Consider the following 27402-nt stretch of genomic DNA (forward strand, 5'->3'; position numbering starts at 1 on the left):
TATATTACTTTTTAAGTCAAAATCTAATATGTTGTTCCCCTTTATATAAAAGTTTTAAATGTTAGAATTGGAACATTTTCGTTTATATTTTAATATAGTTTTCCATTAAAATGTATATGGGCCTCGACTAAGATACCACTTCTGGTTGTCCTTTAAAAACTGTTATGGGCTTCATATAAAGTACTACTTTCAGTTATTCAATTTTATTCAAAATCTAATCAACTCTATATATAAATGCAGAAAGCTTAAATATGGAAAATGAAAATTTCTGAAAGTTTTATATGTGAACAAAAAAATTGTCACCCACATACACATAAACATCATTCTACAAATAGTAAAACATTAAGAGAACCCTAGTTTATGCCTTTTTAATTTAAAATTCACTATCAAAATTTTTGACCAAAAACATTACCTCCTTAACCTATGCATATAAGTAGGTGGAAGGTAATAAAATTTTATTAACATTATAAAGTTCTGAACATTACTTTTGAAAAAAATTGCTTACACAACTTGTACAACTTGATATTTGAATATATCTTTCATTTTATATCAAACTACTGGGGGTCCAGCATGACATTTTAGAAAAATCTCATTTTGTATATATTATCACAATGTTACATATAAATCTTATATTCGCTTTTTTTAAATGCTGGTGGAGTTATTTTGATTAAAAAAAAAAACAACTTAGCAATATAAACAATCATATTTAATGATAAACAAACACATACATGTATTATTATAAATATATACTCATCTTATATATTCAGAGCACCGGTTTAAAAACATTTTAATGTGTTTTAATATTTTTGTTGCTTTGCTTTGCTGCTTTCATCTGTTTTCTCCATTCTAACCATTTTGCAACATGAGGAAGTCGAGAATCGACTTTCTTCTCTAACTGAGTATAATAAGCTTCACGAATAATTCGAAATGCAGTAAGATTTGCTGATGGTTGTTTTGTCAAAGGATCAAAATATCTTGCAGGCATGCGTGTGACAATGCATGAGCTTTTAGTTGCAGGCTTAGGTTTTTCAAAATTGAAATATTCTTTCATGGTATTTTCATCTGGGAAGGTAATAAAATTTCTAGTACAATGTCCCACTACCTTGTTTTCTTGTTCCCTTAAAAATGAAAATTATTTTATAAAATACAGGCAATCGATGAATTATAATAACTTACATTTACAAGTACTCCTTATTTAATAAGAATGAAAAAAACATGCTTTACACCAATAAAATATATACTCAATAAAAAAACTAATAGCAATAAATACTGGCTTGCTGAGAAATTTACAAAAAAAAAAAAAAAAAAAAAAAAAAAAAAAAAAAAAAAAAAAACTTAAATCAGGTACAGACAACTTGAACTACTTCTAAAGACAAATTAGAATCCTCTTGTGTAATCAATGGCTGAATTACATAAAATACATTTAAGATACAAAGAAAAGAGAAAATTTTATTTATATTTAATTATATAAAAATTTTATTTATATTTATTTATATTAATTATATTTTTTTATAAAATTTTATTTATTAAAAACTAAGAGCATCATAATAACATTATTAACTGAAATACTTAGAGAAAGTAAAATAATGCAGTTAATAAAGGTAAAAAATGGGAAATAAAGAAAATGAAATTACCAAAACAATAACAGATTATAAATATTATTATTCGAAATATTATCACTGTGTAATAACCAGCTCAATTTAAAATTCTAGAAAGATAATTGTTCTGTATTTTGGTCATGAGGCTTTTAATATTAATACTTAATGAACATAATCAGAGAAAATTTGGAAGATCTTAATTTATCTTTGTACATGTTATGACTTGTGTTTCATGCTTGGAAACAACTATCCGTATGTCTATGTATTATAAAGAAAAGTTAATAAATTTCTTACAAAGGTGCACAACTCTGAATACTTTTCTTCAATCAAATATAATTTTTCAGAAATCTACTTGAGTTGTTAAATTTCACACAATATCCTGTACCTGCTGGAAAGCAGTTTTTCTAGTACAGTCAAAAGTCTTTAATCCGGACTCGTCGGGACTTAGGCGATTCCGGATTATCGATTTTTCCAGATTACAGATCATCAGTTTAAATCTGGTAAGATGGCATGCAGAAATTATAAAATTAAAAATATGAAACTGTAATTTATGAAATAAAGAGCAATTATGATCTAAAGGGTATCAAAATTTACAAAAAAAAGTTTAGTATTTATTTGTTTACTTTATTAAACATTTCTTTTAATGCGTGCATGCTTTAAAAGAATTACTTTTAGATATCGGGTTTAGCTTCATCTATAAAAAGATTATTAAAGGGTTTCAAAAAATTAGTCAGTAAATGTGCAGTGAATCGAAGAAATAGTTCTTCGCCAGAAATTTGGCACATATGCTCAAATTGAAGAATATGGTGAAAAAGGTCATTCTAGTCTTGTACATATATGTTTTAGATTAGCTTGTCCAGAAGTATCTTGGAAACTTGTTTCTTCCTCTATTTTTGACAATGCAAACTTCTCAAATTTAATCATTCTAGCCTAATGTATTAATTGCCACCATATTCAATTATTATTCATAAAATTTGCCTTCTCAGTAACTGTCAACAGTAAATAAACTTTATGGATGCTCTAAATGTGATAGTTTCCTACAAGACAATTTCATACTCTCATTAATATATATTAGCAGTTTCTTACATTGCACTTGCATAAAAGGCTCTCTTTAATGAGGCATAATATCACTGCACTGAAATTAAAATATTCTAGACTGCTAAATAACATTTCCAGAAATTTTTAATTTGTATATCTTTGAGTATAATAGGAAAACTCCATTCACAACTTTTACACAGATTTTGAAATCTATCAGGAAATAAAAGATCTACTATAGATAATATGCATAAATATATTTTTGCAATAAATTTTAATTTTCTCATACTTGGAATTAGCCTCTTTTTAACTATTTTTTACTTTCTTATACATTCAGAACTGCTCTATATTACATAATTCACCAAGCAAACTTTTTTCCTTTCATGTGATTTCTTCATATACTTCTTACAAGGGAATCAGTTGTATAGATGCTTCAAATTTCTGTATGATGCTTACTAGTATTAAGCTATTAACATCATTATTTGATATACCATATTTTGCTATTTTAAAATATGCCTGCCAAAATGAACATCATTAGAAAAAGAGTGAATTTTAAATTAGCAAATTTTCCCAAATTATTACTTATTTCTAAGTAATTCATTTTCCTAATGTGCTAATTAAAATATATATATATACATACTATCTTTGTGAATAAATCAAAATTTATCATTTTAAAAAAGTCTGTATTTCAGTCTTACTTCTCTTGTTATTATTACAGTCAAAAGTCGTTAATCCGGACTCGTCAGGACTTCGGCGATTCCGGATTATCGATTTTTCTGGATTATAGATCATCAGTTTAAATCTGGTAAGATGGCAAGCAGAAATTATAAAATTAAAAATATGAAACCGTAATTTATGAAATAAAGAACAATTATGATCTAAAGGGTATCAAAATTTTCAAAAAAAAAAAAAAAAGCTTAATATTTATTTGTTTACTTTATTAAACATTTCTTTCAATATAAGTTGTTTAAGTTGCTTCGTTTTTTATGTGATAATACATTCTCTTTAATTCTATAAACAGGCATAATTTCTTGTTCAGTTACAAAGTTCCGCTGTTCAAGTCCTATAATTCCTGTGTTGAGAATACCGACTAATTTGTCAATCGAAATTTTTTCGTTTTCAATAACCTCTGTCACTTTCTTCACTATCGGAAGCGAATTATAATGACGAGGAATTTGATTGAAATCATATCAAAGACGGAGTACATCGAGATGAAATACTATATTTAGCAAGGAAGTATAAGCCAAATAAAATAAAAACATCTGCTTTGAAGATAAGGATAGTGCTGACAGATCAACTTTCAATTCATTGTGCACAGCGGCCTTAAAGATAAACAAAGTTTAGATAAACAAATGTTAAAGATTAGATAAACAATTGATATGTATGCCTTTATCCATTTTTTGCAGCAATTCCACTTTTTGTTTAATGGACTTCGAAACATACTTTTGCTTTGTAGATCCTTTACATATTAGTAAATATATATCAGAAATTCTATTTGACATTATCGAAAGTTCAAGCTTACTTTTATAAAATTGCTCTAACAGTCTGCAAAAAATAATAAGTCGAATCCAATTCGAAGATTAAGGAACAACGCAATTTGCAACATTAACTGAATTAGATAATTTTAGCTTAGCTTATACCATCCGTTATACATTAAACACGCATTCGTAAACGTATTTTGCACACGCATATTCACAGCCGTAAAGGTCTTACGCGCATGCGTCAAAGAGACGCTCTGCGCATGCGTCTCTTTGACGCATGCGCAGAAAGTTTGTAGCTTTGAGTTCCGGATTATAGATCATTCCGGATTATGGGTGTCCGAATTAACGACTTTTACTGTATTATTATTTATTTTCTTAGGTTTTTTTTCGGGGAAGTGGTAATGGTACTGAAATTTAAGGTGTGTCTTACAACTAATGATGTCTTAAAATGAAAGATATGCATGTGCATATTACATATATATATATATATATATATATATGGCACAGCAGCGTTCATAGTAGGATATTAAAAACACACCATAAGGCAGTAACTGTAATTTATTTATTACCTCTTATGTCAGTTAATAGTTAAAGGTATGCCATTTACTAATGTGTACGTCATTGTCCAGGCGGTGTTGGAAGCTTGCCATAACTCGGAATAACGTATTTCATGGGACATTGCCGACGGCAGTTCTGATGCGATCCTTCAGCTCAGGAATGGTGGCACAATGTGTTCGGAAAACTTTTTGCTTCAGGTGGTCCCAAAGGAAAACGCCTGCACATGAAAGATAAGGTGAGTGAGGCGGCCAGGAAATGTCACCAAAATGGGAAATTATTCTACCTGGAAATGTCTGTCGCAATGGTCCATCCATCTGGAACTTTCATATGACGTTCCAAGTTGAAATGTTGCCGAAACAGACACTGGGTAGCAATAACAGAGTAGTTATTCTTGGAATAACTTTCAACAGCAAAGGCACGATGCTGTGCACTCCACCGATCCATATCGCTGTCACACTCGAAATTGCAGCACAAGCTGGTGCGTATTTTTGCAGTACGTCATTGTACTACGCAAATCAAATTACTCTATGAATGCTGTTGCACCCTGTATATATATATACTATACAAACGAAACTATATATATACGAACTATACATATACAAACTATATTAAAACCCTGGTACGTTTAAGATTCAAGTTTTCGGTTTTGTATGAATTTTAGCATCTTAAATGAAAGTTTAATAGATTCCATTTTCAGTTTTGGATCTCAAATGGACTAGAAGAACGAAATACGTTTTAGAAACATATTAATCGACTTTTATGAAGCTTTAATTCATTTTCCCCTGATGACTTTTGAATTTTTATTTTTATATTTTTATTATCTTGTATTTTTCCCCCTTTTGCATTTTAATTTTAATTTTTAGAATTTGTACTACTATGAATTCTTATTTTATTTTTTATATGTTTCAATATTGTGTTAAACCTCTTATACACAATTGCTATTATTAATATCGTTCAAGAATAACCCTGCTTTAACTCCAATTTACTTTAGATTCTTTAAGTCTATTTTACTTCAACCCTGCAGCTATAGTGCAGGATGAGTATAAAAATTTGCTTTTTAGCCTCTTATTATGTTTCGTTTTGTATTTATGCATATACTATCTACTATATATTATATATATATATAAGAGAATAAAAATTCACTGCATGTATTATTTTTAATTCAAAAATGAACTTAAAAATTTGTTTAAATTATTTCTTTTAAATTAAATTCTATAAAAAGTAAATTTTACTTGTTTTCATCTTCTACCACTTCAACAAGAGGCATAGCTACGGAGTGATAGCGTATCATGGGTTCAGTGCAAGCATGTTTAGCTAATTTTGTTTTCTTCTTCTCAAGTTCCAAACGCTGAAACATTTCTGTAACAATAAGAATAAAGTTACGATCATCTAATAAAATGCAGAATCTAATATTATAATTACAACCATCATGTTAAAACATAATCATATTAAGGTATCCAACTACGTTCTAGTCATTAATTTTGATGAAATATTTGATGTTCACATACACCAAACAGGTATATTTAACAGACAGTTTACTTTGTCATTTAGAATTTAGTCCATTTAATTCTTTCTACCTTAATAAATATAAGTGACAAATATAAAAGTATTGACAAATATTTTTGTGGGAACATATCTAGTTATCCTGAAAGTTAACACATTTTTGATGCAAGATGTAAGAAAAAAACAAAAATTACACTTTGATAATATGTTTCTCACTTGTTTATATCATTTTAAGTACTAAAAGTATTCATCTGTACTATTTTTCAAAATCTGGGTATCGAACATCATCAAGTACTTTAAATCATAATTTAATGATTAAATAGTTTTACATAATATTTGGAGCAATATATTTTTGAATTATTACAGGACAATATGTTTTAAAAACTCATTATTAAGAGTAATAATCACAAAAATGGAAATAACACATGAAAAAAATCAGTACTGATATTCAAGAGGTAAATGTAATTAGAAACAAGGGTTTTATGCATTTTAACTATAGTTTTGAAATAATACCAGAAATGAAAGATTTTATTAATTATTTAGGTTGGCAGATGCATAATCATATAATTTTAGAAGTCTTATTTTTATTATATTTTTATAAATATTATATTTTAATAATTTATAATATATATTACATACATACACATACACACATATATGCATTTATGCTAAATGAATCAGGACAGGTATTTTAATAAACAGCATTTACAAACAATATTTAGTATCATATTTTTGTAAACCAGATGTAATATGCAATAGCCATAAAATTTACCTAAAGATTTCAAATTCTTCAATTCAGTTATTTTAGCTTCTTCTAAAAGCTGTTCTTGTGTCAAAGGATAGTTTTCTGGTTGTTTTTTCTTACTTTCTTGACTTTTTTTATTTTCCTTTGCTTGGGTTCTTTGCTTTGCTTCAAGGGACTTGAGAGTGGTTGATTCACGCATTTGTTTCTTTTCTAATAAATAAATAAAATGCTTCTTTCAAAATTAATATGAATAATTAATTATAATCTGCTAATTGTTATAACCCTTCATATAAGATAATTTGTTTTTCCTCTTTAGCTTACATCACATTCAACAATAAAAGTAATTCGAAAAAACGAATAAATTCCCCTTTCTAGTTCACTAATTAAAATTTAAAAACAGCCAATGTATTCATAAATTACATTTAATACGTTGACTACCCAACACGAGATAACTCATATTAGCGCTCTTCTTCAGGACACCTAATACGAGTTATCTCGTAGTTTCTTGACTTGCCACTTTTTGCACAGCTATGAGTTACTCAGTCGCTTAGCGCTTGTTTTAGCTGTAACGAGGCGACAAGTCAAAGCATGTCTGTACGAATCAACTCGTAATGGGCTTCTGCGAAGAGCTTTGTCTAACAAAAGCTGACTACAAGATAATTCGTAAAACCTTTTTTTATTAAAAAAAAAAAAATCCTGTAAACTTTTTAATGATTGTTACGAATCATAATTAGTATTTTAATAATATAATATGATTAAATTGATTTGGCTTCTCAGACTCGAATCCAAAAAGTGCCGTGGCAGTCAAAGTGTTAAAAATGAAAATATTTTAATAATATTTAAAATAACACTTAAAATTATTAAAACTGAAGAACAATTCTGTTATGAAATACTTTATATTATAAGAAATATGCATCCCTAAAAAATTAACAAGAGTTGTAAAACTCGGCATTTATGCATTTTTTAATAAAATATACAAATTATCTGAATTCTGGGGAAAAATTTTTATTTTATTAAAAAGTGTTTACAAGATTATGTTATAGCTAAGTGGCAAACCCTCCCTTAGCAATTACATAACCTGGCATATCATGTGGCAGAGAGTGAAGATGTACACCTCTGTCGTAGATTCTGTCACTAATTTCTCAATTAGCCAGCTAATTCAGTGGTTTTTTAAGAAGACTCCAACTGTCTTTCTAAATTCCCTTTCATACTCTAATGGTGACAGGTCTAAGGATTTGCACAGACATAGAAGACTATTAAATCCTCAAAGACACTGCTGAGAAAATTGTGCAGTAATGATTGGGCATTATCTTGCTAACAAATTGCAGCTAATACTTTCACAGCAAGGATAGTAAAATTGGCAACAGATTAATATCAATGTCCAAGCCTTCTGACTGCCTTGCAGTATAACTAGAAATTAGCTGTCACATATGATTACTTCCTCGATTATTGAACCAGGTGCAGTAGCAGCGATACGTCAATAAACGTAAAATCGGAACTTTGAACACTTCATTTTTATGCACATATATGGTCACTAATACTGAGAAAGAAATGGAATTCACTACTAAAGACAACATGTTTCCAGCTCAACATGCCCAGGATAATCAATCAGCACTCAGACCAAAATACATTCATTGTATCAATATTGAGAAGTCAGTATTATTCTTGACAGACATCAAGATTAAATCTCAGCTTTGGCCAGTCATCTCTTCATTATATCCCTTGATATTACAGGATGCATGGAAGAAAGCAAATGGCTTTTTAACCCTTTGCGACACGCATATTTAAAATATATTTTAATCTTTAAAAAAATGCCTTAGTCATTTAGAATAAGTCAGATGGACTTAAGTGCCTTTAAGGCTTGAAAAAATTCTGCGCTTTTATTTTTTACGGTGGAAGGTGGGATACCGTTTGTCCCACCATGCAGCTAGCACATGTCTTATAGCATATTGGTGTATAGCAGGAAAAAAAATCATATGTGGAATGTACAAACAAAAGAAAGCGTGCATTCTAAAATATTCATAATAAACACACTAAAATGCATTTTGTACTAATTGCATATATGCATGACTTGTAAAATTTTGCATATGCACATTTTGCATATAGTATATATTTAATATTTTTAAATTTTAGGAACAAAAAAAAATATTTTCTTGAATATTATTTTAAGATTAAAATTTGATACTCGTACATATGATACTAAATAAAATATTAAAATTGGCACTTGATTCAGAAACATTTATATATGATTAAAATTGAAAAAGAGTCATTTTTCATGAAACTTTGAAAAACATGTTGTTTCATTCTTTTGTAAGCATAGAGGCACTTCACATGTTTCACACATCCAAAATGTTCGTCGCTCTTCTTTCGATATGCTGCAATATGGCACATCTTCTCCTGCTCGTTCTCTTTGGCGTTTTACTTACATTTTTTAGTCTCTTTTCTGGTTGTACGAATGGGTTTTTAGTTTTTATTTGAACTGGGGATTTCAGTTTTCTTTTCAGCTCTTTCTTGCCTGCAAGTGCCATTAGACCTTCTGTAACTGAGAGAAGAAAATCTTTCATTGTTTTTACATCATGATCAGGTTTGTGAACAAACTTGAATAAATGTGTTTATTATACTCGCATCTAAAAAGTAAAAAAAAAAATCATGTGCCACCATTTCTTGCTTTTGCGGTCTATTTCATATAGTTCTTTCAGTTGATCAATCAGTCGACATATCCCATATTCTTAATGTATGAAATAATGCTGTTTGGGCACACTACTTTTTTTTTTTGTCTTTCCATCTCATTCTTTATTATTAATTTCTTTCACTTCAGTTGCCTTTTCCAAGCAAGACAGGATAGAAACAGATCTTTTATCCTTCCATTTTATGCAATAAATTGAATCATCGCTAACTGAAAAGTCTATATATTCTTTTGACATAAATTTGTCTTTTAAATTTTTGGGTAGATACTTCCGATCCATATTTACAGTGCCACATGCATAGATGGGTCTGTGTCTTCTTTAAAAAGCGAAACAAATTATAACTACTTCCCTTTCTTCTTCAACAATAACTTCAACCTCAGTTATTCTCTCCTGGATTTCAATTTCATCTGAATCAGAACTAACATCTGAAGCATTTGAGTCGCAATCGAATGGCAATTCAGCAAAAAGATCCAAAGCTTTCTGAGTTGTTAATTTTTTCCTAGACATTTTAGCACATCAGAGCATACAACGGATGCAAAAGCGCGCGCAATCACGAAAAAAGTAGATGCAAAAAAGAAAAGAAAAAATAATCGTGAGTGCTGTCATCTATTGAGCGGAAATTCAAGTGTGTGGTGGGACAAATTTTAACCCACTTATTTCAACTGCAAAATTAATGTTATAAAATATTGAATCCAATTAAGATTTTTGAAAATAAAATACCTTTGAATATTAAAAAGAATCACACGTATCATAAATTGTATACCAAAATTTTTAAAATATTGAAAAATGCGAGATACATGGATATCACACTTGTGATCCTATTTTGAATATTTTTTGCTTATAAACTTAAGCCCTGGTATAGTAGTAACATCTACTGAGAAAAATAATAACTAAAATAGATTATTTTTAAAAGATTAGAAAATTTCTAACGGAAATTGCTAACTGAGAAAATAAATATTAATTAGGTGGGACATATATTGACCCACCATGCCGCAAAGTGTTAAGATGACTGCAAATGCTAGTGATTTTACTCTTATGTCTTGTTTTCTTGACTGCCAGATTTGTGAGTCTGAAGCATAATGAGCATTGGTTACATGTGCCTCCTTTGACCTATTGTCGTCAATACTTATATTGCTCAAACAAAGACTGCCATTGTTGTTGTTGTTGTCATGTCCATACTACATGGAATAATGGTTGCCAAAGCCTACTCTGGAGAGAGGTTGGACTTCTATTTTCCACCTCCAATTTTGAGGGAGAGCACCCACCCCTCTCCACTCCCACCATTCCATACGAGAGGACTTTCAGCTTGCCGCATATTTAGAGTGCCACACCAACACTACTACATTTACAAACATCTATGTCTTCTCCGGGATTCGAACCCGGGTCCTTCGGTACCGTAGTAAGCATCCCTAACCACTACACCGCCTGGGCGACAAAGATTGTCATTAATTGATATCAATGGTTGCTTCTCTCAAGCCTATGATGAAGTCTCTCTCTAAATGCAGTAGCTGATTCTAGTTCTATCAAAAAAGCCTCAAAAGCATTTTTATACACAATAAAGCAAAAAGTCTAATTAAAATTACTTATGAGTAAGAACATAGTCCTTTTAAATAGTTCATAGCATACTCTTCTCATGCACATTTAATGATAACCATTTACATAAAATTTGAACACTGAATTTGCCAACTGTTACTCGGTTTTTAAAAATGACTTTTCCTCCACTTTCAATGCTGGATATTAGACATATATAATAAAACTATTTATTTTAATTATAAATATGGTAAATTGTGTCATATTACTTAAGGAAGTTAATGACTGATTTTTTACACAATACTTATCTTGTTTAAAAGCACACAAAACTAATAGTTAAAAAAATATGCATAACGGAAATATTATGTCTATTCCTTATTTTATGGACCTTATTTAATGGAAATTTTCATTACTTAATGGAATATTTTTCCTTACTTAATGGAAATATTATGCCTATTCCGTACTTTCCTTAGCAATATTACTATATTAAAATGACTATTACTCACCAACAACTGGGGTTGAAGCACTTGCAACTGGTTCCATTTTAAATGCCACTTTCTTTGCTTCTTTTTTTACTTTCATTTTTTGGGGTTCCTAAATGTAACAAATTAAGTTATTATATGGGTATGGAAGCTTTAAACGTTCCAGTAAATATTTTTTTAATAATTAATTAACTATTCATACTATATTTTGTTTAAAAGAATAGTTGAATTTTTGTCATTAAAAAAAAAAAAAAAAAAAAAAAAAGCCCGGAAACTTCAAATTTGAATCCTTGAAATGTTTACTGTCCAAAGACCACAAAATGTTTACTGCTAAAGCTTAGTATTTTTTTAAAATTTTAGATTTAAAAATATAACAATCATAAGTTTAAAATGAAACTGTAATATGATCTTGATATGTTCAGTTTGTTGTTATTTAATAATTTTTTAATTATATATAGAGAGAGCCAGAAGCAAAGGAATTTAGAAAAATCTTTAAAAATATAAATACTAATTAAACCAAAGGGATAATAGCACTTTAGTAGGAATAATAGCATTTTTCAAAATGTGATGTACCAGTAAACTCCAAAAATGTAGTTGAAAAACACTTTTTGCATTTTTCATTTTTGCAACACTTTCAAAAATTATAATTTGATATAATTTAAATACTATACATATATATAACTAAAACAATTATAACTATGTAATTAATTTTAACCTTAGTTATGATCTATTTGTTTGAGAATTAATGCATTGGAAATTAGAGGTAGAAGAAAATTTTTGGTACTTTTCTGTTTCACCGGTGCAAATATCGCCAAGCAGACTAGTTATGATCTATTTGTTTGAGAATAAATACATTGGAAATTAGAGGTAGAAGAAAATTTTTGGTACTTTTCCGTTTCGCCGGTGCAAATATTGCTAAGGAGATTTTATTGGTGACAACATAAGAGTATATATATAAAAAATGTTAACAAATGTTAGTTCTAAGAATTTTTTATTTTAAAGGCATAAACATTTTAATATTGTTTAAAATTTTGTAAAATGCCAATAAATAAAGACAATAAATTTGTAAAAAAAAAAAAAAAAAAAGACATTAATTTAAGAATTTACTATGCTATCATGGTTCAACATCCTGATTCGCCGGTTTGTATCATGTGACCCCAAGTGATCTCATCTCACATAAACTACGCTACAAAAATATAATTCTCTCAGTAATTATCTACGTTAATTTGAAGTTAAATCTTAATTTTGAATACATGTTTAAATGCAAGAATTACTTCAATTTGTACAAACAGCTTACTGAGAAATTATGTAAAACCGTAGTGCTTTACTTCGCTAGTGCATTCTCATTAGAATTGATGAACTTAAACCCTTGATTTTGCCTTTTCTATATTTTCGTCTTCGGGTGAGCGGTGAGATAAGATCCTAATTGACTTAATTACCGCGAATGGTCTTAAGACATAAAATTTAATTATCTTTGTAAATATTCTACGTAATTGTATGCCAGTATTGAAAGCAACAATCAATCTGGTAAGAAATAGCTGCGACTTGTTTTGAAAATGAGGTATAAAAGGTTACCAGCAAAGATATTCCGTTTGGCATCAGTTGTACCATTATTGGCGACTTTATCGCCTGCGCCGGCAAAACGGAAAGGTACAAATTTTTTTTATTCAAAACAGCAAAGCCACATGGTTGAAAAAAATTACTATGGTATTATCCCTTCAAAAATTAATGTCACACGTAAACATATGCACTTACATTATAAAGAAAACACAGTGATTTCTGATTATCTGCAGCCTCACCAAACAGTTGTGAAAAGTATTCATGAGAGTGCGCAATATGTTGCCAAATTAGTTATGTTGCAACCCAGATATGGCAACACTTCCCAGAGAGTTGGAAGATTGCGAAAATTACCCCCATCCTCAAGCTTAACAAGCTTGCAAGTACTCCAGGATCTTATCATCCAATCAGCTTGCTTCCATCTCTGGAGCAAGATAGTTAAAGCTGTCATATTATCAAATATGAACCAACACATCAAGAACAACAACCTACTAATTCTATATCAATGCAAGTTCAGGAGTCAACACTTGACTACTCACCAGCTCTACAGGAGTTGTGGAAATGATTAGCGAAGGACTTCAGTATAAGAAGGTCACAGGTGGCTTATTTCTAGACATAGCAAAGGCTTTTGACTGTGTATTGCTAGATGCCCTCATTTACAAGTTACACACTCTGGTTTTCCAGAGTACATCACTAACATAATTAAATGCTACCTAGTGTTAGACACTTTGTCGTTCACGTCACAGGTACACTACTCACAGGGCCATCCAGGCTGGGGTCCCTTCTTGGTCCCACACTCTTTAATATATATATGAATGACATCCCCACTATACCCAACACAACACTTGCAATGTATGTTGACGTCACAACGATCCTCACACAAAATGCATTACACAATGATTAGAAGATTACATACACATACTCAAAACTTCGCTCAACAAGTGGAAAATCAAGGTGAACATTAAAAAACACAAGCCATACTGTTTGCTAAGAAGAACAAGTTTAAGAAGAATCTGCAACATTATACAGTGTCAATCCCCTGGGTCAAGCAAGTCCTTTATCTTGGGATGATCCTCAGGAAAACTCTCTCATAGTCCCCACACATCGTATCTATTATCAGAATGTTTTGAGTGAGTAAACATACACTGTTCCCCTTAATAGCTCAAAACAGTATTCTTCCTATAGACAACAAGTTACTCATTTATAAGTCCATGCTAAATCTCATATTATGTTATGCCTGCCAGGTATGGGCCTATTCATGTAAATCTCTATAAGAAAAATTACAAGCTGCTCAAAACTGTGTTTTGAGGCAAATCTCCGTTGCTCCATGCTATGTGCGAAACCACAAGTTACAGCAAGAACTATGTTTCGAGCTGATAAGAACATTTTATTGCCTTATTGCTCAAAAAATTAGTTAAGAATCCTGTCATTCAAGTGTATGATTACAATGCTAATGATCCCTGTTATAGTAAATGTCCAATAGCCATTCTTAGTAATCAAACTGATTAATTAAAATGTACTGTATATATGTATCTTAATATGCAACAGGTATGTTTTTCTCTTATGTTCAACTCTCATCTAAGTAATTACAGTCAAAAGTCGTTAATTCGGACACCCATAATCCGGAATGATCTATAATCCGGACCTCAAACCTAAAAACTTTCTGCGCATGCGCCGCGTTGGGACATGCGCACAAGCGTTTTACGCGTGCGCGTAAGATCTTCACTACTGCGCATATGTGTGTGCGCAAGTGCAGAATACGTTTTCGCCTGTGCGTTTAATGTATAACGGACGGTGTAAGCTAAAATTATCTAATTATCTATTTCAGTTAATGTTCATGATTGCGTTATTCCTTAATCTTCGAATTGGATCCCGCTTATTATTTTTTGCAGACTGTAAGAGCAATTTTATAAAAGTAAACTTGAACTTTCCATTATGTCAAATAGAATTTCCGATGCTGGAACTTCCAAAGGATCTACAAAACGAACGTATGTTTCGATGTTCAACAAACAAAAAGTGGAATTGCTGCAAAAAATGGATAAAGGCATGAAGAATGTGACAGAGAGGTTAGTGAAAACGAAAAAATTTCGATTGACAAGTTAGTCGGTATTCTCGGCACAGCAATTAACGGGACTTGAACAGCGGAACTTTGTAATCGAACAAGAAATTATGTCTGTTTATAGAATTAAAGAGAAAGTATTATCACATAAAACGAAGCAACTTAAACAACTTGCATTGAAAGAAATGTTTAATAAAGTAAATAAATAAATATTAAGCTTTTTTTTTGTAAATTTTGATACCCTTTAGATCATAATTGTTCTTTATTTCATAAATTACGGTTTCATATTTTTAATTTTAGAATTTCTCATGCCATCTTACGAGATTTAAAATGATGATCTATAATCCGGAAAAATCGATAATCCGGAATCGCCGAAGTCCCGACGAGTCCGGATTAACGACTTTTGACTGTATTTTATGATATATTGGGATGTATATTTTTCACATTAGCACACCTTGGGTCTTGCACATGTTTGTTTATGGTTACTGTGATTTAAGAGGTGTTACAACCAGCTCGATTGTAACACCTCTTAAATCACAGTAACGGATAATCAGAAAGTTTAAAAAAAAAACTTTCCTTCATCTGCAAAGTCAGATTACATTCTTAAAAAACGGTTTTGGTATCTGAAACACTGGGTATAAAGCACCTAACTGTGTCACAGGCATTTACATAGATTAATTAAAATTGTCTTTATATAATATTATTAAATATTAAGGTCAATATATAATCATCTTTATATAACATTAATGTCAATTTATATAATATCATTAAAAGCTACAGATCACGTGAAATATTAAACGACAGTTGTTGTTTTGTGCAATAAGATAGATACTTGCTGGTACAGTCAAATACATTACAGCTGAAACCACTCCCAGATGACTTACACAGACTAGTAAGCTTATAGTTTTCACTTAATACTGAAAAGTTTGATATTTTGCATATATTGATATATATAGTTAAGATGCAGAATATTAATACAGTCAAAAGTCGTTAATTCGGACACCCACAATCCGGACCTCAAAGCTACAAACTTTCTGCGCATGCGTCATATTGACGCATGCACGTAAGACCTTTACGGCTGCAAATATGCGTGTGAGCATGCGCAAAATGTTTAAGAATGCGCGTTTAATGTATAACAGATGGTATAAGCTAAGCTAAAATTATCTAATTCAGTTAATGTTGCAGATTGCATTGTTCCTTAATCTTCGAATTGGATACGGCTTATTATTTTCTGCAGATTGTTAGAGCAATTTTATAAAAGTAAGGTTGAACTTTCGATTATGTCAAATAGAATTTCTGATATATATTTACTAATATGTAAAGGATCTACAAAGCGAAAGTGTGTTTCGAAGTCCATTAAACAAAAAGTGGAATTGCTGCAAAAAATGGATAAAGGCATATCCTTTGTTTATCTAACCATTCTGAAATCTGTTTATCAATTTCACGCTGCTTTGCGTGTGTGGGGGGCGGGGAACGTTGCGTGCCTGTCAGCACTATCCTTATCTTCAGAGCAGATGTTTTTATTTTATTTGGCTTATAATTCCTTACTAAATGTAGTATTTCATCTGGATGTACTCCATCTTTGATATGATTTAAATCAAATTCCTCGTCATTATAATTCGCTTCCGATAGCGAAGAAAGTTACACAGAGGTCACTTTCTTCTAAAAGGAAAAAATTTCGATTGACAGATTAGTCGGTATTCTTGACACAGCAATTATAGGACTTGAACAGCGGAACTTTGTAACTGAACAAGAAATTATGCCTGTTTATAGAATTAAAGAGAATGTATTATCACATAAAAAACGAAGCAACTTAAACAACTTATATTAAAAGAAATGTTTAATAAAGTAAACAAATAAATATTAAGCTTTTTTTTTTTTTTTTTTTTTTTGAAATTTTGATACCCTTTAGATCATAATTGTTCTTTATTTCATAAATTACAGTTTCATATTTTTAATTTTATAATTTCTGCATGCCATCTTACCAGATTTAAACTGATGATCTATAATCCGGAAAAATTGATTATCCGGAATCGCCCGGAAGTCCCGACGAGTCCGGATTAATGACTTTTAACTGTACACCATATTGAGGCAATTGGTGTCTGTGAAATTTTTTGGAAAATTCCAACAAAAAAGATTAAATCTAATTTAAAAGAAAATTTGAACATTTTAATATGTTTTAATAAAAGGCAACATTTTCACATATCTAATTTTCCTATCTGAATTTCCAAAAGTGTTTCCTGCTCTAGTGTGTAATCACTAGAATCCCTTGGTAAAAGAAAAATAATGGTACAGTATAAATTACAAGATTCAGAATCACCAAAACTTTGCTAATAGGCAATTTAACAATTTCATTTTATATGGTAATACTTTCTCTTTTTCATAAAGAGACGTAATTTCTTATTCGATTACAAAGTTCCATTATTCAAGTCTCATAATTGTGGTATTGAGAACTATCTTAAGTAATAAATTGAAATCTTTTCACTTTTAATAACCTCTTTATTACCTTCCTCACAATCACTGGTGTATTTTCTGGATTTAAAATCATACTCAAGATTTCACTATGTGTAATTTCATTGATGGTTAGGCATAACTATTGCAAGGAAGACTTCAGCTATATCATATTGATTTAGCATTTCTTTGCATGCCTTCACATATTCCAAGAATTAAAAATTTTGTGGTTCTTTTCTGTTAAAGCTACTAAATACCTTTTTTATTTGTGAGGCATATTTCCTGATACAAAAATGTTTTTTATCTAATCATAGTTATTATGCCCCCAACCGAAATGACCTTTCATGATTCAGGATTTTCCAAAAGATAAATAAGGAACTTTCTTATTTCTTTTAGAAACAGGCAGGCTACATAAAGAAAGATTACATGCAAATAACCATCTCACAAAATTAAAATGTGACTTGAATCTGAAATGGCAATATTTTCTCCCAACAGATTTTGTTGTTCATTAATTGACTGATGATTGAAAGCAATGTCATCACAATATAAGACTTCAGTTATATCATCTTAATTTTACATTTCTCCACATACTCCATTAATTGAAAAAAATTCACTTGTCATATTACCTAAAAATTTTCAGATTCATGGCTATCATCACCATCACGAAATATAATATCTAACTACAAACAGGCCAGTTGTTACTCTGTATAAATAAAACATATTTATAATCAAAAGTGAAATGTACTTGTTTAATGTATTTTTAATTGTCACTTGTAAAAAATAAAAGAACTGGTGTTCTTCAAATGCCTATGATACATATGGATATGCAATCATTTTAAAAAATAGCTGTAGACCAGTCTTCTCATAATCTTGCAATCCTCCTCACAGCAGTTTTTACATTAATCTTTTCAAAAATTCTACGAAATTCTCATTCCTAAACTGATTTTTAAATGGCTTACATCTATATTTCAATGTGAACAAAATTTCTGATATCTATTAGATCCATGATGGATACAAAGTTTGGAGAAAAGAGTAAAACAGAAATATTATTTTTTGTTAAAAATATTAATTTTGATAAAATAAGAATACAGTGTTAATAAGATTGAAAAAAAAGTTGATTTATGCTATACCTGCTCTTGCTTGGGTATTGTTTTATCTGTTTCAGCATACAGTGTGGGGAAAAAAAAAAAATTCTTCAAAGAAAAAATTTTATGAAAGTTCTGGCTAATATATCATTACAGTTAATGGATATATGGATTTTAAGCTTTGTATTGTATTTGGAACACCATTTGGTATTTTTTTGTTGCCTTTTACAAGCATTAGTGGAAAATACTAAATTTCTATTAACAACTTGAAAACTCATACATTAAGATAAAAATAATATTACTTTATAAGCTTTCGTAACAACCCTGTTTTTGCGTTTTGCTTTTTCTTCTTCTTCAGGATCAGATACTGGTTCATCTTTTTCATCCAAGGAAATATCAGAATCAGTATCTTCACTTTCTTCATCTTCTTCTGAATATTCCACATCCTCAGCTTCCTAAAATATATGGAAATATAAACCAAGTATTTAATATCTACACAAGAAATATATAAAACATAACAATGATCTTCAATGACCTATATGATTAAATATTAAACATTATTTCTACAGATATACAAATGCAAAAAAAAAAAAAAAAAAAAAAAAAAAAAAACTTTTTTAAGTTCATGTATACATAAGCTAAATCAATGCTCACTTTAAAACTCAAATTAATGAAATATTTTCATTAAATCAGTTTAATCATACCAAAATATGTAATTTTAATATTTATATATTATCTTGCCAAAAGAAATGATGATGTCATTGATTTCAATCAGATTCTGGCACCAGCAAACAGTGGCTAGGCAACAACTATATTTGATTTCCAATGTGATAAAATCAACTTCTCCAGATATATACCTTTTTGAATGACACTTTTTTCAATTAGAAATGTGCCATCAGTATTGATATCTGATTTCAGATGCATCATCATGTCAGGGCTATTTTGAAACTCCTTTTCTATGATTATTTATTATTCAAAATAACACACAACATCTGATTCTATTGACAGCAAAATCCAAATTTTATTATTTTTTCCAAACCAAATGAATGCATATTATAGTATAATAATGACAGACTGCTAGACTAAGCGATTAAATTCATAATCACCACCATAAATTCAACAATCAAAAGTGGCAACATTTCCAGGAAGGGAAGATAATATGCATTAAATTTACTTAAATGTTTCATGGTTATTGCAGATTTACAGGTATCTTTAAAAAGACTGAATGTGGGGGGGGAAACCCTTAAATATTAAAAAATCAATTAACAATTTTTATATAAGTGCATATGCATTAACAAAACTAATGACCTACATCTTGAAATCCACCATAGGCACTTGAATAAAATTCATCTGCTTCTTCATTCTCTAACAATGTAGCCATACGATTTCCTGCATTTACTCTCTTTTCTCGTGTAGTAGCTAACATGTTTCCTTTGCAAAAATTTACTCAACAAAGGAAAACTAAAATAAGAAATATAAATTTAATCATTTACAAAACTAAAGAAATATGCAAGAATTTTAATGAAGATATTTAGTAATATAGCAAACTTTCAATTATTTGAACCCTCATTAACCAACATTTTACACAGTCCAAGTCAAATTTGTAATTATGACAAATTATTTTTTTTATAAATTATAAAAACATTGAAACATAGGCAGAATATTGGAAAATCCAGGCAATACTTCTGTTACAGAACATCTTAATGCCATTCAAGCAGCATATTATGACATAATGATATGATTACACCAAGATGACAGCAGAATATCAGAACAAAAAAAAAAAAAAAAAAAAAAAAAAAAAGGCAGCTCTAAATTTCACCTGTAACAAAGTTAAAAATATTAATCTATATAACAGTTTTTTGTAAAATTTTGTTATTAATTTTATAGGTGGCACATTTCATATTAAAATATCACATTCTATATTTTATTCATTAAGTCTTTACAATCTATGCTTGTACCTGAGCATTGCATTTTCCTCTACCTGACTGTATTCAAATATAGCTGAAGCTTTTAAACCCTTCCAACTTAATTTTTTTGCAAATTTCTGTTTAGTTAGCATAACTGTAAATACTGAAATGCATATACATAAATACAGATGCCACTTCCTGGCCCATTCTCTATAGACTGTGACAAACTTTTCTTAGCTTGCACAAACTGATTCATTTACCATAATACATCATGCCTTTCTCTAAACTGAATTTTTTAAAGAATTATTTAATAAATCTACATATTTATATGTGCTATATTTTTAATAAAAAAAGGCAACTTTTTCCCATAATGCAATTTTTTTCATTCTCAAAACTTTTTAAATTATTATATTTGCTATACAAATTCTAATATTGATACCCCTTAATTGAGTGCACATTTGAAAAGAAAAAAAAAAAAAAAAAAAATTAAACTTTCATTAAAAAAACTTTACACTAAAAAATTAAATAATTTGTTTAAAAAGTAGAGAAAAAAGATCTCTTATGAGACATTCTTGTGGCTAAAATAAGACTGAAAAGTAGTCATTTCAGAAAATGTTAAAACTATTATGCTCATTAACTGTACAATAAATGCTTTACTGCAAAAATAAGCTTGATCATATAACATTTTCTTTACTTTTATTTTAATATAAGATACTTATTTCTTTCATTTTTATAGTTGTTTAATACAACTAAATGATCAAATGGTCTAATCAATTCCTCTCATAAAAAGTATATTTCCATTACTTTGACCATAAAAATGTTACGTCATCTTTGTAATGTGATAAAAAAATTCTAATGTTGAATGTAGTAATAAATGTTGAAAAACACTGTTATAAACTACTATCCCACAACTTTAAACCTTAACTGCATAAAATAACTTTCTTAATCATAACTGTATTGTACAATCAATGCTCAGTGCCAAATATTTAATTCTGAAGAGCAAAGACTTTCCAATAAAATATCAGTTTCAACTTAAAGTAACTTCATGTTCTTTTAGTTATAATAGGCTTAACATCTTAGCTATCAGTCGGTAGAATTTGCTCAAAAATAAGTGTAAAAGAAGATAAAATTACGGAGAGACAATGGTTAAGAAATAAGCCTTTAAACAAACTTATTTAATTTGGAAGCACTATTTTTAAATTATTAAAAAAATGAGGATCAACATTTTATATGGAATACTCATTATCAAAGTTATTTAATTACATGCAAATTAACATCAACAAAAAAAAAAAAAAAAAAAAAAAACAGCAAATACTCCTCTGAAAATGATTTGAATGACTGAAATTTTTTTAACAATTAAGTAAAAATAATACTGTAAAATCTCTTGTAACTATATCAAACTAACAGCACTTTTCAAGATCTAAATTTAAATTCAAAATTTAGACCTATAAGATAGAAAATATGTAATGCGCTAACAATCTGGATAATTAAATGTGGAAAACATCTGAGTTATGTTTCTGCCATGTAACATAACAAGTCTTATCCAACAATGAATTAGCCAGGATGTAAAAGATGCAACTACCTATCCCTTTTTATGCATTGATGTATGAATTTTGAAGGTAGTTTCCATGACTTTCAGAAATAATTCTTATTGGATGATAACATATTTACTTTGGCTGTTGCTTGGAAAGATGTGAAGAACATTACTTTACATCACTACTGGTATAGACTCTGGCTTATAATCATGTTTACAGACAACAAGTCAAGTGATGAAGATTTCCTCAGGTTTAAAACAAATTTGGTGCCCATCCCCAACATCTTGAATTTAGTTACATGTTCAGAGAAGATTAGTTTTAATGAAGAGACAGTGCAGGTTTAGATGAATATAGAAAATTCGATGATGTGGAGGGTGATGAACGTGAAGATGATATGCAGAATAAGAGAGTTACATGGAATGAAAGTGATAAAGGATTAGACTGATAAAATCTGCCGAGCAATGTTTATCTATGTTAAGCTTTTTTTGATGATTTGAGTACATAAATTGTCAATTTTTTTTTATTTCAAAAATGAAATGTTTGCCTCGCAGTCAAAAAAATCAAAAAAAAAAAAAAAAAAAAAAAAAAAAAATGCCACACACTTTAAATTTTAACCTCTATCCTTTGAAACCTTCATTAAAATGCTGCCATCTGTTGAACTGAGGCCGAAATAAACTGCTCACGATACATATTCAGGTATAACAATACGATGCACTAAAAAAAAATTTGCCCGAGTAATACTCGGGCGTGACATTTTGGAATACCAGTGCTGTGCCCGAGATTATTTCGGGCATGACAGTTAAAAGGTTAATACACGTGATGAAGCTTCTTTGTATACCCAGCAAATTTTTAAAATTAAGGCAATAATCTTGTAGGCAGACAGTCATTCTAAGTTATATGTCATCACACTAAGAAATTCATAACTTTCATGAGATAATATATATGTTGTTTAATGTTAGTTTTCTGAAACATAAAACCATGTATGCATGTTTTAATTTTAAACAATCTGCATGATTTTCAATATTCAATACTAGTCGACAGGTAAAAAAAAATGTGACGGGTAGAGTAGACTTTAAGGTACCCTTTGTATTATGGCAAAGTTGTTGTTTGATTTATCGCCAAGTTGTTTCATGTATGGTAGCCTGAGTAGTTGAATGTTATGGAAACCCTATTGTGACGTAATCGGGTGCATGATTCTTGGAAATTTTGAATCGCGGGATGTTTTGTAAGCATTTTTGTGGTGTGTGTGTTAAAACCGTTTAGATGGATTTGAATGGGTTTGTAGGAAGAAAGGTTCAGATGGTCACTATGTGAAGTGTTCGATCAGAGAGAGTACCTGGTTTGAAAAAAATCATTTGAGTATGATTGATATTTTGATTTTTACGTGGCTCTGAGTGTATGAAGCGAACTCGAAAATCATCGTAAGTGAATATTTGCTTTTGGTAGTGCTTAAATATATAACATGTTTTTCCTTTTTTATGTTATTGTTTGGTTTAAAATGTATTTTATTGAGATTATGTATTTTTTGTTTGCCTATATTGTAGACTTTGGTGCTCCTTTGACCTTTTTAAGTGAAAATATATCGATGTGTACATTGACAAAGTAAAGGGAGTGCGCAATGCAAGTTTGTGCAATTCTGGGATTTTTTTTTAAGTGAAAATAGGTCGAAGTGTACATGGATAAAGTTAAAAGAGTGCACAATGACATTTTTATGCAATTCGAGGATTTTTTTTAAGTGAAAATAGGTCGACGTGTACATGTATAAAGTCAAAGGAGTGCGCAATGCCATTTTTGTGCAATTCGGGGTTTTTTTTTAAAGTGAAAATAAGTCGATGTGTACATGGATACCGAGTTTGTGCAATTGTTTGTCTTGTTATTTTGGCTTTATGTAGTGGCGATTTTTGGCACAAAAATCGCCGCTTCACAAGCCAAAATAAGGAGTCAAAGAATTGCACAAAATTGGTATCCATGTACTGCCAAAAATCGCCAAAGGGTACCCTAAACTATTCTTTTACCAATGTACTTCACATACTCTTATGAACATATACACAAAACATGAACAGGTAAGTTTTAAAAATATATATTCAATTATGTGGTACTACAGGACAATAACATTCATTTAAAATTTCTCAAAACAGCAGTCTGAATCATTAATTAGCCTAAACGAGGTAGAAAATATAAACATTCAGTATATTTTTTTAAAGTAGCAGATTTTGCAAGATACTGATTCTTCATTAATGGATGATGAGGCATCAGTAATATTGTTTATGAATACAACTTCATCAGTTTTTTTAGCCAAGTATTTTTACAGTCAGTTCTAAACTTTACACTCTTTTTGAAGAGGTACTACGGAAATACAAAACAAATACTCAGAAACTTTTTTACAGAAAAGATATTTTTAGGATGTAAATCTTATACCAAATAAATTTGCAATTACTCTCATTATTTAATGTGTTAACTTCTGCCATATTATTAGATATAAAACAGCATTTTGTATTACTTAATCTACCTGCTTTAATATTTTACCACCAAAAAAAAAAAATAATAAAACAATATTTATCAATAAAACAACATCTACCATTCCAAAAGGAGGAAAGAAAAAAATGCTAATTATTTCACAATTGATCTATAATTTCCCCAATTCCAAGCTACGTCCAAGTCATATAAAATTATAATTATTCATGTTACAACTGCATGTATATTGAAATAAATATTCCATTATGCAGATAACTAAAAATGTTCACTCTTACACCAAATGTATAAATACTAATTAACAATTATAAAATTGAACTTTACTGATTTTCAAATCAGAATTAATCCAGGAATCCCTATCATTTTGAAGATAATTTCACAAGAAATACTAAATTTTTCAGATTTCAAATATCAATGTTACTTTAAATGTTATTACAAAAAAGTATAATTTTTGAGAAATAAATTGCTGCAGAATCTTTAGACCAAGCTGTAGATATTAATTATGTTTTATTCTCAATTTTAAAGCTGTAGATATTAATTAAGTTTCATTTTCAATTTTAATCTTCTGTAAGATTAGGTTAGGTTATCTAAATATGATAAAGCACATGAGAGCTACTACCTAGAGAAGGATGCCTTCATGCAGTTTTTTTTAAGGAAAACTGGTATTTGCATTACACATGCTTATATTCTTATTACACATGGGGAAACTAACCATACAACCAGTTCATAATATTTTCTATGGAAAATTATATTTTACGAGTGTAATGACTAGCAATACAACATAATTTTTAATGTACATAACGTACTTCAGATCACATCTGACATCCAGGAAATGAAGAGTGTAAAAGTAGAAACAAGTCTTATTATTTTAAAAGAGATCATCTATTTCTAATTTCTATCTCAAACAATCATTTGTTTTGCACTTTTATTTAACCTTAGGCTGGGAGGTCAGTCTTAAATCATATTCCTGCTTTAAAATATTTTCTTTATCATTTGATTAGTTTTCAGATTGTCTTTTAATACTTCAACAACAGAAAATATCAGGGTAGATTCAGTGATAAATTGTTTCAAATATCTGCAGATCAAATAAGAAAAAAACTATCTTAGGTTTAAAACATAAAACTTCATAACATAATGATTTAGTGTTATGAAGGTACATAACTATTAAACGTATGCAATGTACCTCATTATATTACGAAGATATACAATATTAAACCAAGTTTACTGCTATGTACCTTTAGTTTAATGTTATGAAGGTTATTAATGTTAGTAAGCGGTACTTAAAAGTTTTCCTTATCTAAATTTCTAATTACTGCAAGACAGATCTATTATTGGCGTGGGTCTCCTTAAAATGAAGATGCCTGCCTTTCTTAAATGCGGATAAAATGGGTGGATATAGGAACTATTTCATTTCCATTACAACATAAATTTTATAAATACGTAAAATTATTGATTCTCAACCAAACTGGAATTTTACTAGTTGTGTGAGTTAAATCGTAGCCATCATCCGCTGCTGTTTTATTAAGCCAAATTTTAGACCGTCTCAGATATTGAGCTGATGATATTTATTAATAAAACCAAGCATACACAACCTACTTACTATAATAGCTAACCAAACTCTAACTTAGCGGAGAGACGGTCAGACAATGGAATTTGTTTTCTATTTTTTTTAATTTTCTGCCCGCAGGGCGAAAATGTAAACTAACCCGACAACGACGTAGCGTCTATCCGTCTGAGGCAATATCCAATACACAATGAAAAACGCTAGACGTCCGACTTAAAGAGTGGCGCAGAGCAGGGATACTTTTGTAATATCTGCGCCTTTCGAACCAGTCGTGCAGAAATGTTGCGGGTTTGGTTCAACACCTTTGGTTTGGTTACGTGTGTGTTGACAAAGGGAAGCGCGATTTTCATTTGTATGTGGATATACAATGACAAGAAAAAGTTACTTTATTATTTCATTTAATGAATAATTGCTGTCTTACTTTAATATATAGTACAGAATATAGAATTTAAATGTTCCATTAGATTTATGTAAATATTATTATTGTTTTAATTGTCTAATAATTGGTTTTTGCTTTTACCATAACTTTGTTTCTGGAGCAAAATTTAACATGTGGTTGGTTTTAAAATGCTTAAAAGAAATCAAAATTTAGGTAAAACTATAAAGGCATAAAAAATTTTGACTTTTTGATTTATTATAGGGTACCTGACCCCTTAAAATAAATACAGTCGTCTCTCTTGAAAAGAAGGATGTGAGAATGTTTTCACACATCCTCTTTTGTTTCAAATCATACAGAAACATCAAATTAATCCTACTACATTCAGCCATTGTACCATCTAAACAATGGAACAAGCAATGTACTTCCTAAGCAACACACACCACAAAAGCCCTTGCAAAACATCCCATGATTCAAAATTTCCCAGAATAATGCAAATGATTATGTCATAATGGGGTTTCCATAACATTCAACTATTCGGGTTACCATAAAAGATACAACAACTGGTAAAATCCTAGTATACAGTGCAGCTTTGGCGAGATTTTGAAAATTATCGCCAACACCGAAATGACCCATTTAACTACTAATCGTATATGTCACGTTTATTGCTCATCATAAAGTCACCAAAAGTAGCCAAATCCCTTGTGCACCGGATACTAGGATTAAACTGGTAAAATCCTAGTATATGGTGCAGCCTTGGCGCGATTTTGAAACTTA

General features: G+C 29.8%; 1 protein-coding gene and 1 long non-coding RNA gene across 2 annotated transcripts in view; one reads left to right on the forward strand and one right to left on the reverse strand.

Moving 5' to 3' along the window:
- Positions 1 to 684: 684 nt before the first annotated feature.
- Positions 685 to 26423, reverse strand: LOC118185515 (vacuolar protein sorting-associated protein 72 homolog). The gene is made up of 7 exons (XM_035355386.2): positions 26286 to 26423; positions 20084 to 20232; positions 19074 to 19226; positions 11644 to 11731; positions 6948 to 7130; positions 5905 to 6031; positions 685 to 1118 (listed from the first exon to the last, which is right to left on the reverse strand). The coding sequence occupies exons 2-7, from the start codon at positions 20195 to 20197 to the stop codon at positions 788 to 790; spliced, it is 996 nt and encodes a 331-aa protein (XP_035211277.2). The 5' UTR covers positions 20198 to 20232; positions 26286 to 26423; the 3' UTR covers positions 685 to 787.
- Positions 26424 to 26542: 119 nt separating this feature from the next.
- LOC118185516 (uncharacterized) overlaps positions 26543 to 27402 on the forward strand; it is a 45910-nt gene continuing 45050 nt past the window's right edge. Inside the window, exon 1 of the long non-coding RNA XR_004757603.2 lies at positions 26543 to 26719. This is a non-coding gene — a long non-coding RNA (uncharacterized LOC118185516). The remainder of the gene's footprint in view (positions 26720 to 27402) is intronic.

The sequence above is a fragment of the Stegodyphus dumicola genome, chromosome 4 (genome assembly GCF_044657685.1).
Source record: "Stegodyphus dumicola isolate Sdum_Otavi_A_Nest chromosome 4, ASM4465768v1".
Lineage (NCBI taxonomy): Eukaryota > Metazoa > Arthropoda > Arachnida > Araneae > Eresidae > Stegodyphus > Stegodyphus dumicola.

Excerpts from the sequence above, each read along its gene's own strand:
- LOC118185515 (XM_035355386.2), bottom strand. The coding sequence starts at position 20,197 with ATGTTAGCTACTACACGAGAAAAGAGAGTAAATGCAGGAAATCGTATG. Across the intron at positions 7,131-11,643 it reads TGCTTCAACCCCAGTTGTTG|AAAAGAAACAAATGCGTGAA; the intron begins GTGAGTAATAGT and ends TTTATTTATTAG. Across the intron at positions 6,032-6,947 it reads GAAGAATTTGAAATCTTTAG|AAATGTTTCAGCGTTTGGAA; the intron begins GTAAATTTTATG and ends TTATTGTTACAG.